Genomic DNA, 12,500 nt, shown 5'->3' on the forward strand with positions numbered 1-12,500 from the left:
TTGTTTGAACATCCATCCATCCATCCATCCATCCATCTTCTTCCGCTTATCCGAGGTCGGGTCGCGGGGGCAGCAGCCTAAGCAGGGAAGCCCAGACTTCCCTCTCCCCAGCCACTTCGTCCAGCTCCTCCCGGGGGATCCCGAGGCGTTCCCAGGCCAGCCGGGAGACATAGTCTTCCCAACGTGTCCCGGGTCTTCCCCGTGGCCTCCTACCAGTCGGACGTGCCCTAAACACCTCCCTAGGGAGGCGTTCGGGTGGCATCCTGACCAGATGCCCGAACCACCTCATCTGGCTCCTCTCGATGTGGAGGAGCAGCGGCTTTACTTTGAGCTCCTCCCGGATGGCAGAGCTTCTCACCCTATCTCTAAGGGAGAGCCCCGCCACCCGGCGGAGGAAACTCATTTGGGCCGCTTGTACCCGTGATCTTGTCCTTTCGGTCATAACCCAAAGTTCATGACTATAGGTGAGGATGGGAACGTAGATCGACCGGTAAATCGAGAGCTTTGCCTTCCGGCTCAGCTCCTTCTTCACCACAACGGACCGATACAGTGTCCGCATTACTGAAGACGCCGCACCGATCCGCCTGTCGATCTCACGATTCACTCTTCCCTCACTCGTGAACAAGACTCCCAGGTACTTGAACTCCTCCACTTGGGGCAAGATCTCCTCCCCAACCCGGAGATGGCACTCCACCCTTTTCCGGGCGAGAACCATGGACTCGGACTTGGAGGTGCTGATTCTCATCCCAGTCGCTTCACACTCAGCTGCGAACCGATCCAGTGAGAGCTGAAGATCCTGGCCAGATGATGCCATCAGGACCACATCATCTGCAAAAAGCAGAGACCTAATCCTGCAGCCACCAAACCAGATCCCCTCAACGCCTTGACTGCGCCTAGAAATTCTGTCCATAAAGGTTATGAACAGAATGGGTGACAAAGGGCAGCCTTGGCGGAGTCCAACCCTCACTGGAAACGTGTCCGACTTACTGCCGGCAATGCGGACCAAGCTATGGCACTGATCATACAGGGAGCGGACTGCCACAATCAGACAGTCCGATACCCCATACTCTCTGAGCACTCCCCACAGGACTTCCCGAGGGACACGGTCGAATGCCTTCTCCAAGTCCACAAAACACATGTAGACTGGTTGGGCAAACTCCCATGCACCCTCAAGGACCCTGCCGAGAGTATAGAGCTGGTCCACAGTTCCACGACCAGGACGAAAACCACACTGTTCCTCCTGAATCCGAGGTTCGACTATCCGGCGTAGCCTCCTCTCCAGTACACCTGAATAGACCTTACCGGGAAGGCTGAGGAGTGTGATCCCACGATAGTTAGAACACACCCTCTGGTTCCCCTTTTTAAAGAGAGGAACCACCACCCCGGTCTGCCAATCCAGTGGTACCGCCCCCGATGTCCACGCGATGCTGCAGAGTCTTGTCAACCAAGACAGCCCTACAGCATCCAGAGCCTTAAGGAACTCCGGGCGGATCTCATCCACCCCCGGGGCCTGTGTGTGTGTATTGGTGAATGTTGAAAAGTGTATTGGATGTGGAGTGATTCAGTTTTTTTGTTGGTAAATTCATACTGTATTGGATTGTTGTTAACCTTGTTGTATTTTATAAGACTGATTTATTTTGGATTGATGTGTTTTTATGGAGAAAAATGGATGTATTACATGTAAGCCATACTTGCCAACCCTCCCGGATTTTCCGGGAGACTCCCGAAATTCAGCGCCTCTCCCGAAAACCTCCCGGGACAAATTTTCTCCCGAAAAACTCCCGAAATTCAGGCGGACCTGAGTGACGTGTTGACAACACACAACAACAGTGTCTACCGTAAAGCAGTTGGTCTGCCGTAAACAGCAATGTTGTGACACTTTTAAACAGGACAATACTGCCATCTACTGTACATGCATATGTGACCCACCCATAATGTGTCACATTTTTGTGTTGATTTATTTATTTTATTTTGTGGTTTGAATTCGTTTTTGGAGCTGTCATTACACATTTATCAGTATTCACATTGGTCAGTAGGGGGCAGTAGGGTGTTTCTTCCCAATTGAATGCTATCACCTGCAGACCGGAAGTGGTTTGTCATTCTGATGAGCGCGACCAGTCTCTGAACAATTGAAACGTCCTGTGTGCTTTTTCCTCCTGTATAACAGGTTAGTTTTGGTGAATCAACTCACTGAATAATATCCATGTGATCTTTATAAGTGTAAGTACACATTCTGATGGTGGAGCCTAACTCTAAAGTGTTTGTGAGTTGTAGTTTGTAAATGAACACTGAAATTCAAGTATTTATTTTATTTATATATATATATATATATATATATATATATATATATATATATATATATATATATATAGCTAGAATTCACTGAAAGTCAAGTATTTCTTATATATATATATATCTTAACCACGCCCCCGCCCCACCCCCGACCTTAGTTTATTAAATTAGTATTGTTTGTTATTATTATATATATTGAATATATATATATATATATATATATATAATAAATTGTACATACTGCCCCCTGGTGTCAGTTTGCCGTCACCTCCTCTTTAGTCTAAACACAACAATTAGTGGTAGATCGCTGCAAGTTTGTTTAAATGTTTATCTTTCCAGGTACAAATTGTGTAAAAACCTCAAGGTTGGAATATAAAAGAGGTTCAGATAAAAATAGGGTCAAATAAAAATAAGTGAAATATAAAATATTGGACACTGGCAGGGGAAAGATTCCAAAAAGACGATCGAGGTGAGGAGTGAGAGAAATGTTTAAAAATAGATGAAGAAATCAATAAGAATCATTTCATGCAAAATGGAATAAACTAAATATGTATTAAAATAATGGAACAAATAAGAGCCTAGAATCATAATTATAATAAGAGTCGATATGTATAGCATGATAAAGTGATATCAAATAAGTTTGCAACCTTAATGGCACGGTTCAGGTTAGCTCTGGCAGATTTAATGCCACCATGTCGCCAGACTTGTCAGCCTTGTTCCGAGCCTTCAGCATTGCACATACCTCACTGTTCATCCAGGGTTTCTCCTCGGCCTGTGTGGGGATGTTCTTCATCACACTGACATCCTCCATGCACTTCTGACAGACTCTGCATACTCCTCCACACTTGTGTTATGATTATTGGTGGCGGCTGCCTTGAACATGTCCCAGTCTGTGGTTTGGAAGCAGTCTTGTAATGCTTCCATTGCTCCCTCTGGCCAGGTCCTCACCTGCTTCACTGTAGCTTGCTTCCTGATCAGCAGGGGCTTGTATGCAGGAATTAGCATCACAGATAGAAGGTCTGAGGAGCCGAGGTGTGTGCATGTTTAATATTGCTGTTGACCATGTCCAGCTTGCTTCCACCCCTGGTTGCAAAATTCACATATTGATGGAAATGAGGGAAAACTGTTTTCATGTTAGCTTGATTAAAATCCCCTGCCACGATGAAAACTCCCTCTGGATGTGTAGTTTGCAGTTCATTGATGGAACAGTACAAAGCATTCAAAGCTTCTTTGGTGTTAGCACTGGAAGGAATGTACACTGCTGTGAAGATCATAGCACTGAATTTTATGGTTAATATTTCTACATCGGGAGAGCAGTGACATGAGACTACCTTCCCATTATTGCACCAGTTGTTGTTGATGTATATGCAAACACCACCGCCTCGGGATTTACCAGTGAGAGTTCTGCTCCTGTCCGACTGAAACATAGTTAGCCCCTCGATGCTAACTTCCTCACCCGGAATGGATGGTTTCAGCCACGTTTCTGTGAGAAATATGTCGCAGCAGTCTCTCATCTCGCGTCTTGCATTTAAATCCAGCTTCAGGTAGTCCAGTTTGTTCTCCAGGGAGCGGACGTTTGAAAGCAGGATGGAAGGAAGCGGCATTCTGTGGGGATTAGCCTTTAGCTTTGTTGTTAGCCCCGCTCGGCATCCACGCTTCTACTTCCGATCACACCGCTTACGTGTCTTCCGTCGACGGTCCCCGCTGGTACTTGACTCCGCTGCTTCAAAGGCCGCTGGATGTAGCCGGCGTAGAATTCCAATGCTAGCGAGGAGCTCCAACGTACACGCATCTTTCAGTCCAAAATGGCCCGATCTATCCACATCCAGAATTGTCTGGAGTGTCCACGCTGGAAGTCAGCCATGAAACTCACAGAATTTACCAGTATATTTGCCAAAATGTTCCATTACTACCATGAGCCTCTGGAGCCGCAGCCTAGCAAGGCGCCGCCATCTTGAGACTTTATATATATATATATATATATATATATATATATATATATATATATATATATATTACATATGTACATGTATGTATACATGCTATCTTTAGCATGCTAATATACATATGTATATATTTTACACATGTACATTTATGCATACATGCTAACTTTAGCATGCTAATAAACATATATATATATATATATATTACATATGTACCTTTAAGTATACATGCTAAATTTAGCATGCTAATATACATTTGTATATATTACATAGGTACATGTATGTATACATGCTAACTTTAGCATGCTAATATACATATGTATTGTGGTAAGACGCTAACATCGCGGACAGGAAGTAGCGAGCTAGCTTACTTGGTGAACTGTCTGAGTTTAGCCTCGATGCTGCGATGCCTCATGCACATCCTGGTCAGCGCTGAGCCGATGTCCCTGGTGGCACCTGCACACACACACACACACACACACACACACACACACACACACACACACACACGCTCAGGTGAGTTGACCTACCCTTTTGTCTTTCACTGGCTAACTTCTTTTTACACTTGCAAGACCAACATGATGTTGAAAATGTTGTCTTTGACTTGTAACATGAAGTGTGCTTTGTTTGGAAGGAAGGAAGGAAGGAAGGAAGGAAGGAAGGAAGGAAGGAAGGAAGGAAGGAAGGAAGGAAGGAAGGAAGGAAGGAAGGAAGGAAGGAAGGAATGAAGGAAGGAAGGAAGGAAGGAAGGAATGAAGGAAGGAAGGAAGGAAGGAAGGAAGGAAGGAAGGAAGGAAGGAAGGAAGGAAGGAAGGAAGGAAGGAAGGAAGGAAGGTTTGATTTTGCTTGGACTAAAGTTGATTGATTAAACAAAGTAAATTGACTAAAGTGCAAATTCTGCTTTATTGAATAGAATGTGATGATTAGTTGCTACTTAGTACTTATTTCTTAGTACTTAGTACTTAGTAATTAATACTTAGTACTTAGTACTTAGTACTTAGTACTTAGTACTTAGTACTTAGTACTTAGTACAGGGTCATTTGCTCATTGGGCTGTTGTATTAGTTGAAGGTGTTGAATTATGCAAATTGTCTGCTGTTGAATGAAAGTTGTGATTTGAATGATCATTATTTGTACAATCAATGATGTTTTTTCAATAACATGAAATCAAGTTGTGATTTTATGTGATCAATGTTGTTGATTTTTATGGATTGATTGAATCTGGATCTCAAAAAGTTCAACAAGAACTGCAAAAGCATCTGTGTTGATGTTTTACTTCAAAGTAGACACTAGGTGGCAGTAAATGCACTTTCTCATTGTCAAAGAACTTTATAAATACTTGTTAAATATATAAATACTTATTAAATGTATAAATACATGTTAAATATATAAGTACATGTTAAATGTATAAGTACATGTTAAATATATAAGTACATGCTAAATGTATAAATACATGGTAAATATATAAATACATGTTAAATATATAAATACATGTTATATGTATAAATACATGTTAAATGTATAAGTACATGTTAAATATATCAATACATGTTAAATGTATAAATACATGTTATATGTATAAATACATGTTATATGTATAAATACATGTTAAATGTATAAGTACATGTTAAATATATCAATACATGTTAAATATATAAATACATGTTAAATATATAAGTACATGGTAAATATATAAATACATGTTAAATGTATAAATACATGGTAAATATATAAATACATGTTAAATATATAAATACATGTTATGTATAAATACATGTTAAATGTATAAGTACATGTTAAATATATAAATACATGTTAAATGTATAAATACATGTTAAATATATAAATATATGTTAAATATATAAATACATGTTATATGTATAAATACATGTTAAATGTATAAGTACATGTTAAATATATCAATACATGTTAAATATATAAATACATGTTAAATGTATAAATACATGGTAAATATATAAATACATGTTAAATATATAAATACATGTTAAATATATCAATACATGTTATATGTATAAATACATGTTAAATGTATAAATACATGTTAAATATATAAGTACATGTTAAATTTATCAATACATGTTAAATGTATAAGTACATGTTAAATATATAAGTACATGTTAAATATATCAATACATGTTAAATGTATAAGTACATGGTAAATATATAAATACATGGTAAATATATAAATACATGTTATATGTATAAATACATGTTAAATGTATAAATACATGGTAAATATATAAATACATGTTAAATATATAAATACATGTTATATGTATAAATACATGTCAAATGTATAAGTACTTGTTAAATATATAAGTACATGTTAAATGTATAAGTACATGTTAAATATATAAATACATGTTGAATGTACAAGTACATGTTAAATGTATAAGTACATGTTAAATATATACAGTAAATACATGTTAAATGTATAAATACACTTAGTTAAATATATAATAAATATATCATGCTTGACATTGTGTGTGCAGGTACGCCCAGGCCACGCCCCCTCATGAATATGCAAATCATATTGAAAGTGTGCTGGAGCTCAGCAGGTCTGACCAATCACAAGTCAGTAGGAGGGATTGTACCGATACTGATACCAACGTCATTATTCCTTATTGATACTGATACCGATATTCCTTATTGATACCAATATAAATATTACCTATTAATATGGATACCAATATCGATATTCCTTATTGATACTGACACCAATGTCGATATTCCGTAGCGATACTGATACCAATAGTAATATTCCTTGTTGATACGCATACCAATATCGATATTACTTATTTATACTGATGCCAATATCGATATTCCTTAGAGATACTGACACCAATATCGATATTCCTCAGAGATACTTATACCAATATCGATATTCCTTAGAGATGCTGATACCAATATCGATATTCCTTAGAGATGCTGACACCAATATCGATATTCCTCAGAGATACTTATACCAATATCGATATTCCTTAGAGATGCTTATACCAATATCGATATTCCTCAGAGATAATGATACCAATATCGACATTCCTTATTGATCTTGATACCATTATCGATATTCCTTAGAGATGCTTATACCAATATCGATATTCCTCAGAGATAATGATACCAATATCGACATTCCTTATTGATCTTGATACCATTATCGATATTCCTTAGAAATACTGATACCAATATCGTTAGTCCTTATTTGTACTGATACCAATATCGATATTCCTTAGAGATGCTGATACCAATATCGATATTCCTTAGAGATGCTGACACCAATATCGATATTCCTCAGAGATACTTATACCAATATCGATATTCCTTAGAGATGCTTATACCAATATCGATGCTCCTCAGAGATAATGATACCAATATCGACATTCCTTATTGATCTTGATACCATTATCGATATTCCTTAGAAATACTGATACCAATATCGTTAGTCCTTATTGGTACTGATACCAATATCGATATTCCTTAGAGATGCTGATACCAATATCGATATTCCTTAGAGATGCTGACACCAATATCGATATTCCTCAGAGATACTTATACCAATATCGATATTCCTTAGAGATGCTTATACCAATATCGATATTCCTCAGAGATAATGATACCAATATCGACATTCCTTATTGATCTTGATACCATTATCGATATTCCTTAGAAATACTGATACCAACATCGTTAGTCTTTATTGGTACTGATACCAATATCGATATTCCTTAGAGATGCTGATACCAATATCGATATTCCTTAGAGATGCTGACACCAATATCGATATTCCTCAGAGATACTTATACCAATATCGATATTCTTTAGAGATACTTATACCAATATCGATATTCCTCAGAGATAATGATACCAATATCGACATTCCTTATTGATCTTGATACCATTATCGATATTCCTTAGAAATACTGATACCAATATCGTTAGTCCTTATTGGTACTGATACCAATATCGATATTACCTTAGAGATGATGATACCAATATCGATATTCCTTAGAGATGCTGACACCAATATCGATATTCCTCAGAGATACTTATACCATTATCGATATTCCTTAGAGATGCTTATACCAATATCGATACTCCTCAGAGATAATGATACCAATATCGACATTCCTTATTGATCTTGATACCATTATCGATATTCCTTAGAAATACTGATACCAATATCGTTAGTCCTTATTGGTACTGATACCAATATCGATATTCCTTAGAGATGCTGATACCAATATCGATATTCCTTAGAGATGCTGACACCAATATCGATATTCCTCAGAGATACTTATACCAATATCGATATTCCTTAGAGATGCTTATACCAATATCGATATTCCTCAGAGATAATGATACCAATATCGACATTCCTTATTGATCTTGATACCATTATCGATATTCCTTAGAAATACTGATACCAACATCGTTAGTCTTTATTGGTACTGATACCAATATCGATATTCCTTAGAGATGCTGATACCAATATCGATATTCCTTAGAGATGCTGACACCAATATCGATATTCCTCAGAGATACTTATACCAATATCGATATTCTTTAGAGATACTTATACCAATATCGATATTCCTCAGAGATAATGATACCAATATCGACATTCCTTATTGATCTTGATACCATTATCGATATTCCTTAGAAATACTGATACCAATATCGTTAGTCCTTATTGGTACTGATACCAATATCGATATTCCTTAGAGATGCTGATACCAATATCGATATTCCTTAGAGATGCTGACACCAATATCGATATTCCTCAGAGATACTTATACCAATATCGATATTCTTTAGAGATACTTATACCAATATCGATATTCCTCAGAGATAATGATACCAATATCGACATTCCTTATTGATCTTGATACCATTATCAATATTCCTTAGAAATACTGATACCAATATCGTTAGTCCTTATTGGTACTGATACCAATATCAATATTCCTTAGAGATGCTGATACCAATATCGATATTCCTTAGAGATGCTGACACCAATATCGATATTCCTCAGAGATACTTATACCAATATCGATATTCCTTAGAGATGCTGATACCAATATCGATATTCCTCAGAGATAATGATACCAATATCGACATTCCTTATTGATCTTGATACAATTATCAATATTCCTTAGAAATACTGATACCAATATCGTTAGTCCTTATTGGTACTGATACCAATATCGATATTCCTTAGAGATGCTGATACCAATATCGATATTCCTTAGAGATGCTGACACCAATATCGATATTCCTCAGAGATACTTATACCAACATCGATATTCCTTAGAGATGCTTATACCAATATTGATATTCCTCAGAGATAATGATACCAATATCGACATTCCTTATTGATCTTGATACCATTATCGATATTCCTTAGAAATACTGATACCAATATAGTTAGTCCTTATTGGTACTGATACCAATATCGATATTCCTTAGAGATGCTGATACCAATATCGATATTCCTTAGAGATGCTGACACCAATATCGATATTCCTCAGAGATACTTATACCAATATCGATATTCCTTAGAGATGCTTATACCAATATCGATATTCCTCAGAGATAATGATACCAATATCGACATTCCTTATTGATCTTGATACCATTATCGATATTCCTTAGAAATACTGATACCAATATCGTTAGTCCTTATTTGTACTGATACCAATATCGATATTCCTTACTGATACTGATAGCAACATCAATATTCCTTATTGATACTGGTATGACTCTACTATATGTTATGTGGGGAAAAATGCATTTTTATCAACATTTTAATGAGATTGTGCACCAGCAACATCACGTAACGTCTCACAGGAGGGAAGTCTTTTATCGACAGCTACAGATGGTAGTTATCAATCAATCAATCAATCAATGTTTACTTTTAGAGCCCTAAATCACAAGTGTCTCAAAGGGCTGCACAAGCCACAACAACATCCTCGGTACAGAGCCCACATAAGGGCAAGGAAAAACTCACCCCAGTTAAGTGGTGTTCACTTCAAACTGACAATAACTTTTATTAGCGTGCTTCCTTATTAGTCATTACTTATTCTTTGAAAGAATATTGTTGTTACAACTTTAGTGTGGTGTTGCTTCCTTATTAGTCATTACTCCAAGAAGATTATCTTCTACTTTGAAAGAATATTGTTGTTACAACTTTAGTGTGGTGTTGCTTCCTTATTTGTCATTACTCCAAGAAGATTATCTTCTACTTTGAAAGAATATTGTTGTTACAACTTTAGTGTGGTGTTGCTTCCTTATTAGTCATTACTCCAAGAAGATTATCTTCTACTTTGAAAGAATATTGTTGTTACAACTTTAGTGTGGTGTTGCTTCCTTATTTGTCATTACTCCCAGAAGATTATCTTCTACTTTGAGGAGGAAATATTGTTGTTACAACTTTAGTGTGGTGTTGCTTCCTTATTTGTCATTACTCCCAGAGTATTATATTCTACTTTGAAATAATGTTGTTGTTACAACTTTAGTGTGGTGTTGCTTCCTTATTAGTCATTACTCCAAGAAGATTATCTTCTACTTTGAAAGAATATTGTTGTTACAACTTTAGTGTGGTGTTGCTTCCTTATTTGTCATTACTCCCAGAAGATTATCTTCTACTTTGAAAGAATATTGTTGTTACAACTTTAGTGTGGTGTTGCTTCCTTATTTGTCATTACTCCCAGAGGATTATCTTCTACTTTGAGGAGGAAATATTGTTGTTACAACTTTAGTGTGGTGTTGCTTCCTTATTTGTCATTACTCCCAGAGTATTATATTCTACTTTGAAATAATGTTGTTGTTACAACTTTAGTGTGGTGTTGCTTCCTTATTAGTCATTACTCCAAGAAGATTATCTTCTACTTTGAAAGAATATTGTTGTTACAACTTTAGTGTGGTGTTGCTTCCTTATTAGTCATTACTCCAAGAAGATTATCTTCTACTTTGAAAGAATATTGTTGTTACAACTTTAGTGTGGTGTTGCTTCCTTATTTGTCATTACTCCCAGAGTATTATATTCTACTTTGAAATAATGTTGTTGTTACAACTTTAGTGTGGTGTTGCTTCCTTATTAGTCATTACTCCAAGAAGATTATCTTCTACTTTGAAAGAATATTGTTGTTACAACTTTAGTGTGGTGTTGCTTCCTTATTTGTCATTACTCCAAGAAGATTATCTTCTACTTTGAAAGAATATTGTTGTTACAACTTTAGTGTGGTGTTGCTTCCTTTTTAGTCATTACTCCAAGAAGATTATCTTCTACTTTGAAAGAATATTGTTGTTACAACTTTAGTGTGGTGTTGCTTCCTTATTTGTCATTACTCCCAGAAGATTATCTTCTACTTTGAAAGAATATTGTTGTTACAACTTTAGTGTGGTGTTGCTTCCTTATTTGTCATTACTCCCAGAGGATTATCTTCTACTTTGAGGAGGAAATATTGTTGTTACAACTTTAGTGTGGTGTTGCTTCCTTATTTGTCATTACTCCCAGAGTATTATATTCTACTTTGAAATAATGTTGTTGTTACAACTTTAGTGTGGTGTTGCTTCCTTATTAGTCATTACTCCAAGAAGATTATCTTCTACTTTGAAAGAATATTGTTGTTACAACTTTAGTGTGGTGTTGCTTCCTTATTAGTCATTACTCCAAGAAGATTATCTTCTACTTTGAAAGAATATTGTTGTTACAACTTTAGTGTGGTGTTGCTTCCTTATTTGTCATTACTCCAAGAAGATTATCTTCTACTTTGAAAGAATATTGTTGTTACAACTTTAGTGTGGTGTTGCTTCCTTATTTGTCATTACTCCCAGAAGATTATCTTCTACTTTGAAAGAATATTGTTGTTACAACTTTAGTGTGGTGTTGCTTCCTTATTTGTCATTACTCCCAGAGGATTATCTTCTACTTTGAGGAGGAAATATTGTTGTTACAACTTTAGTGTGGTGTTGCTTCCTTATTTGTCATTACTCCCAGAGTATTATATTCTACTTTGAAATAATGTTGTTGTTACAACTTTAGTGTGGTGTTGCTTCCTTATTAGTCATTACTCCAAGAAGATTATCTTCTACTTTGAAAGAATATTGTTGTTACAACTTTAGTGTGGTGTTGCTTCCTTATTTGTCATTACTCCCAGAGTATTATATTCTACTTTGAAATAATGTTGTTGTTACAACTTTAGTGTGGTGTTGCTTCCTTATTAGTCATTACTCCAAGAAGATT

At 36.4% G+C, this 12,500-nt stretch overlaps 1 protein-coding gene across 1 annotated transcript in view; it reads right to left on the reverse strand.

The window, feature by feature from the left end:
• LOC133608228 (protein MTSS 2-like) overlaps positions 1-12,500 on the reverse strand; it is a 69,105-nt gene that overhangs the window by 21,045 nt on the left and 35,560 nt on the right. Inside the window, exon 4 of the mRNA XM_061963429.2 lies at positions 4,607-4,691. Coding sequence (XP_061819413.1) covers positions 4,607-4,691 — 85 coding nt within the window. The remainder of the gene's footprint in view (positions 1-4,606; positions 4,692-12,500) is intronic.

The sequence above is a fragment of the Nerophis lumbriciformis genome, linkage group LG06 (genome assembly GCF_033978685.3).
Source record: "Nerophis lumbriciformis linkage group LG06, RoL_Nlum_v2.1, whole genome shotgun sequence".
NCBI lineage: Eukaryota > Metazoa > Chordata > Actinopteri > Syngnathiformes > Syngnathidae > Nerophis > Nerophis lumbriciformis.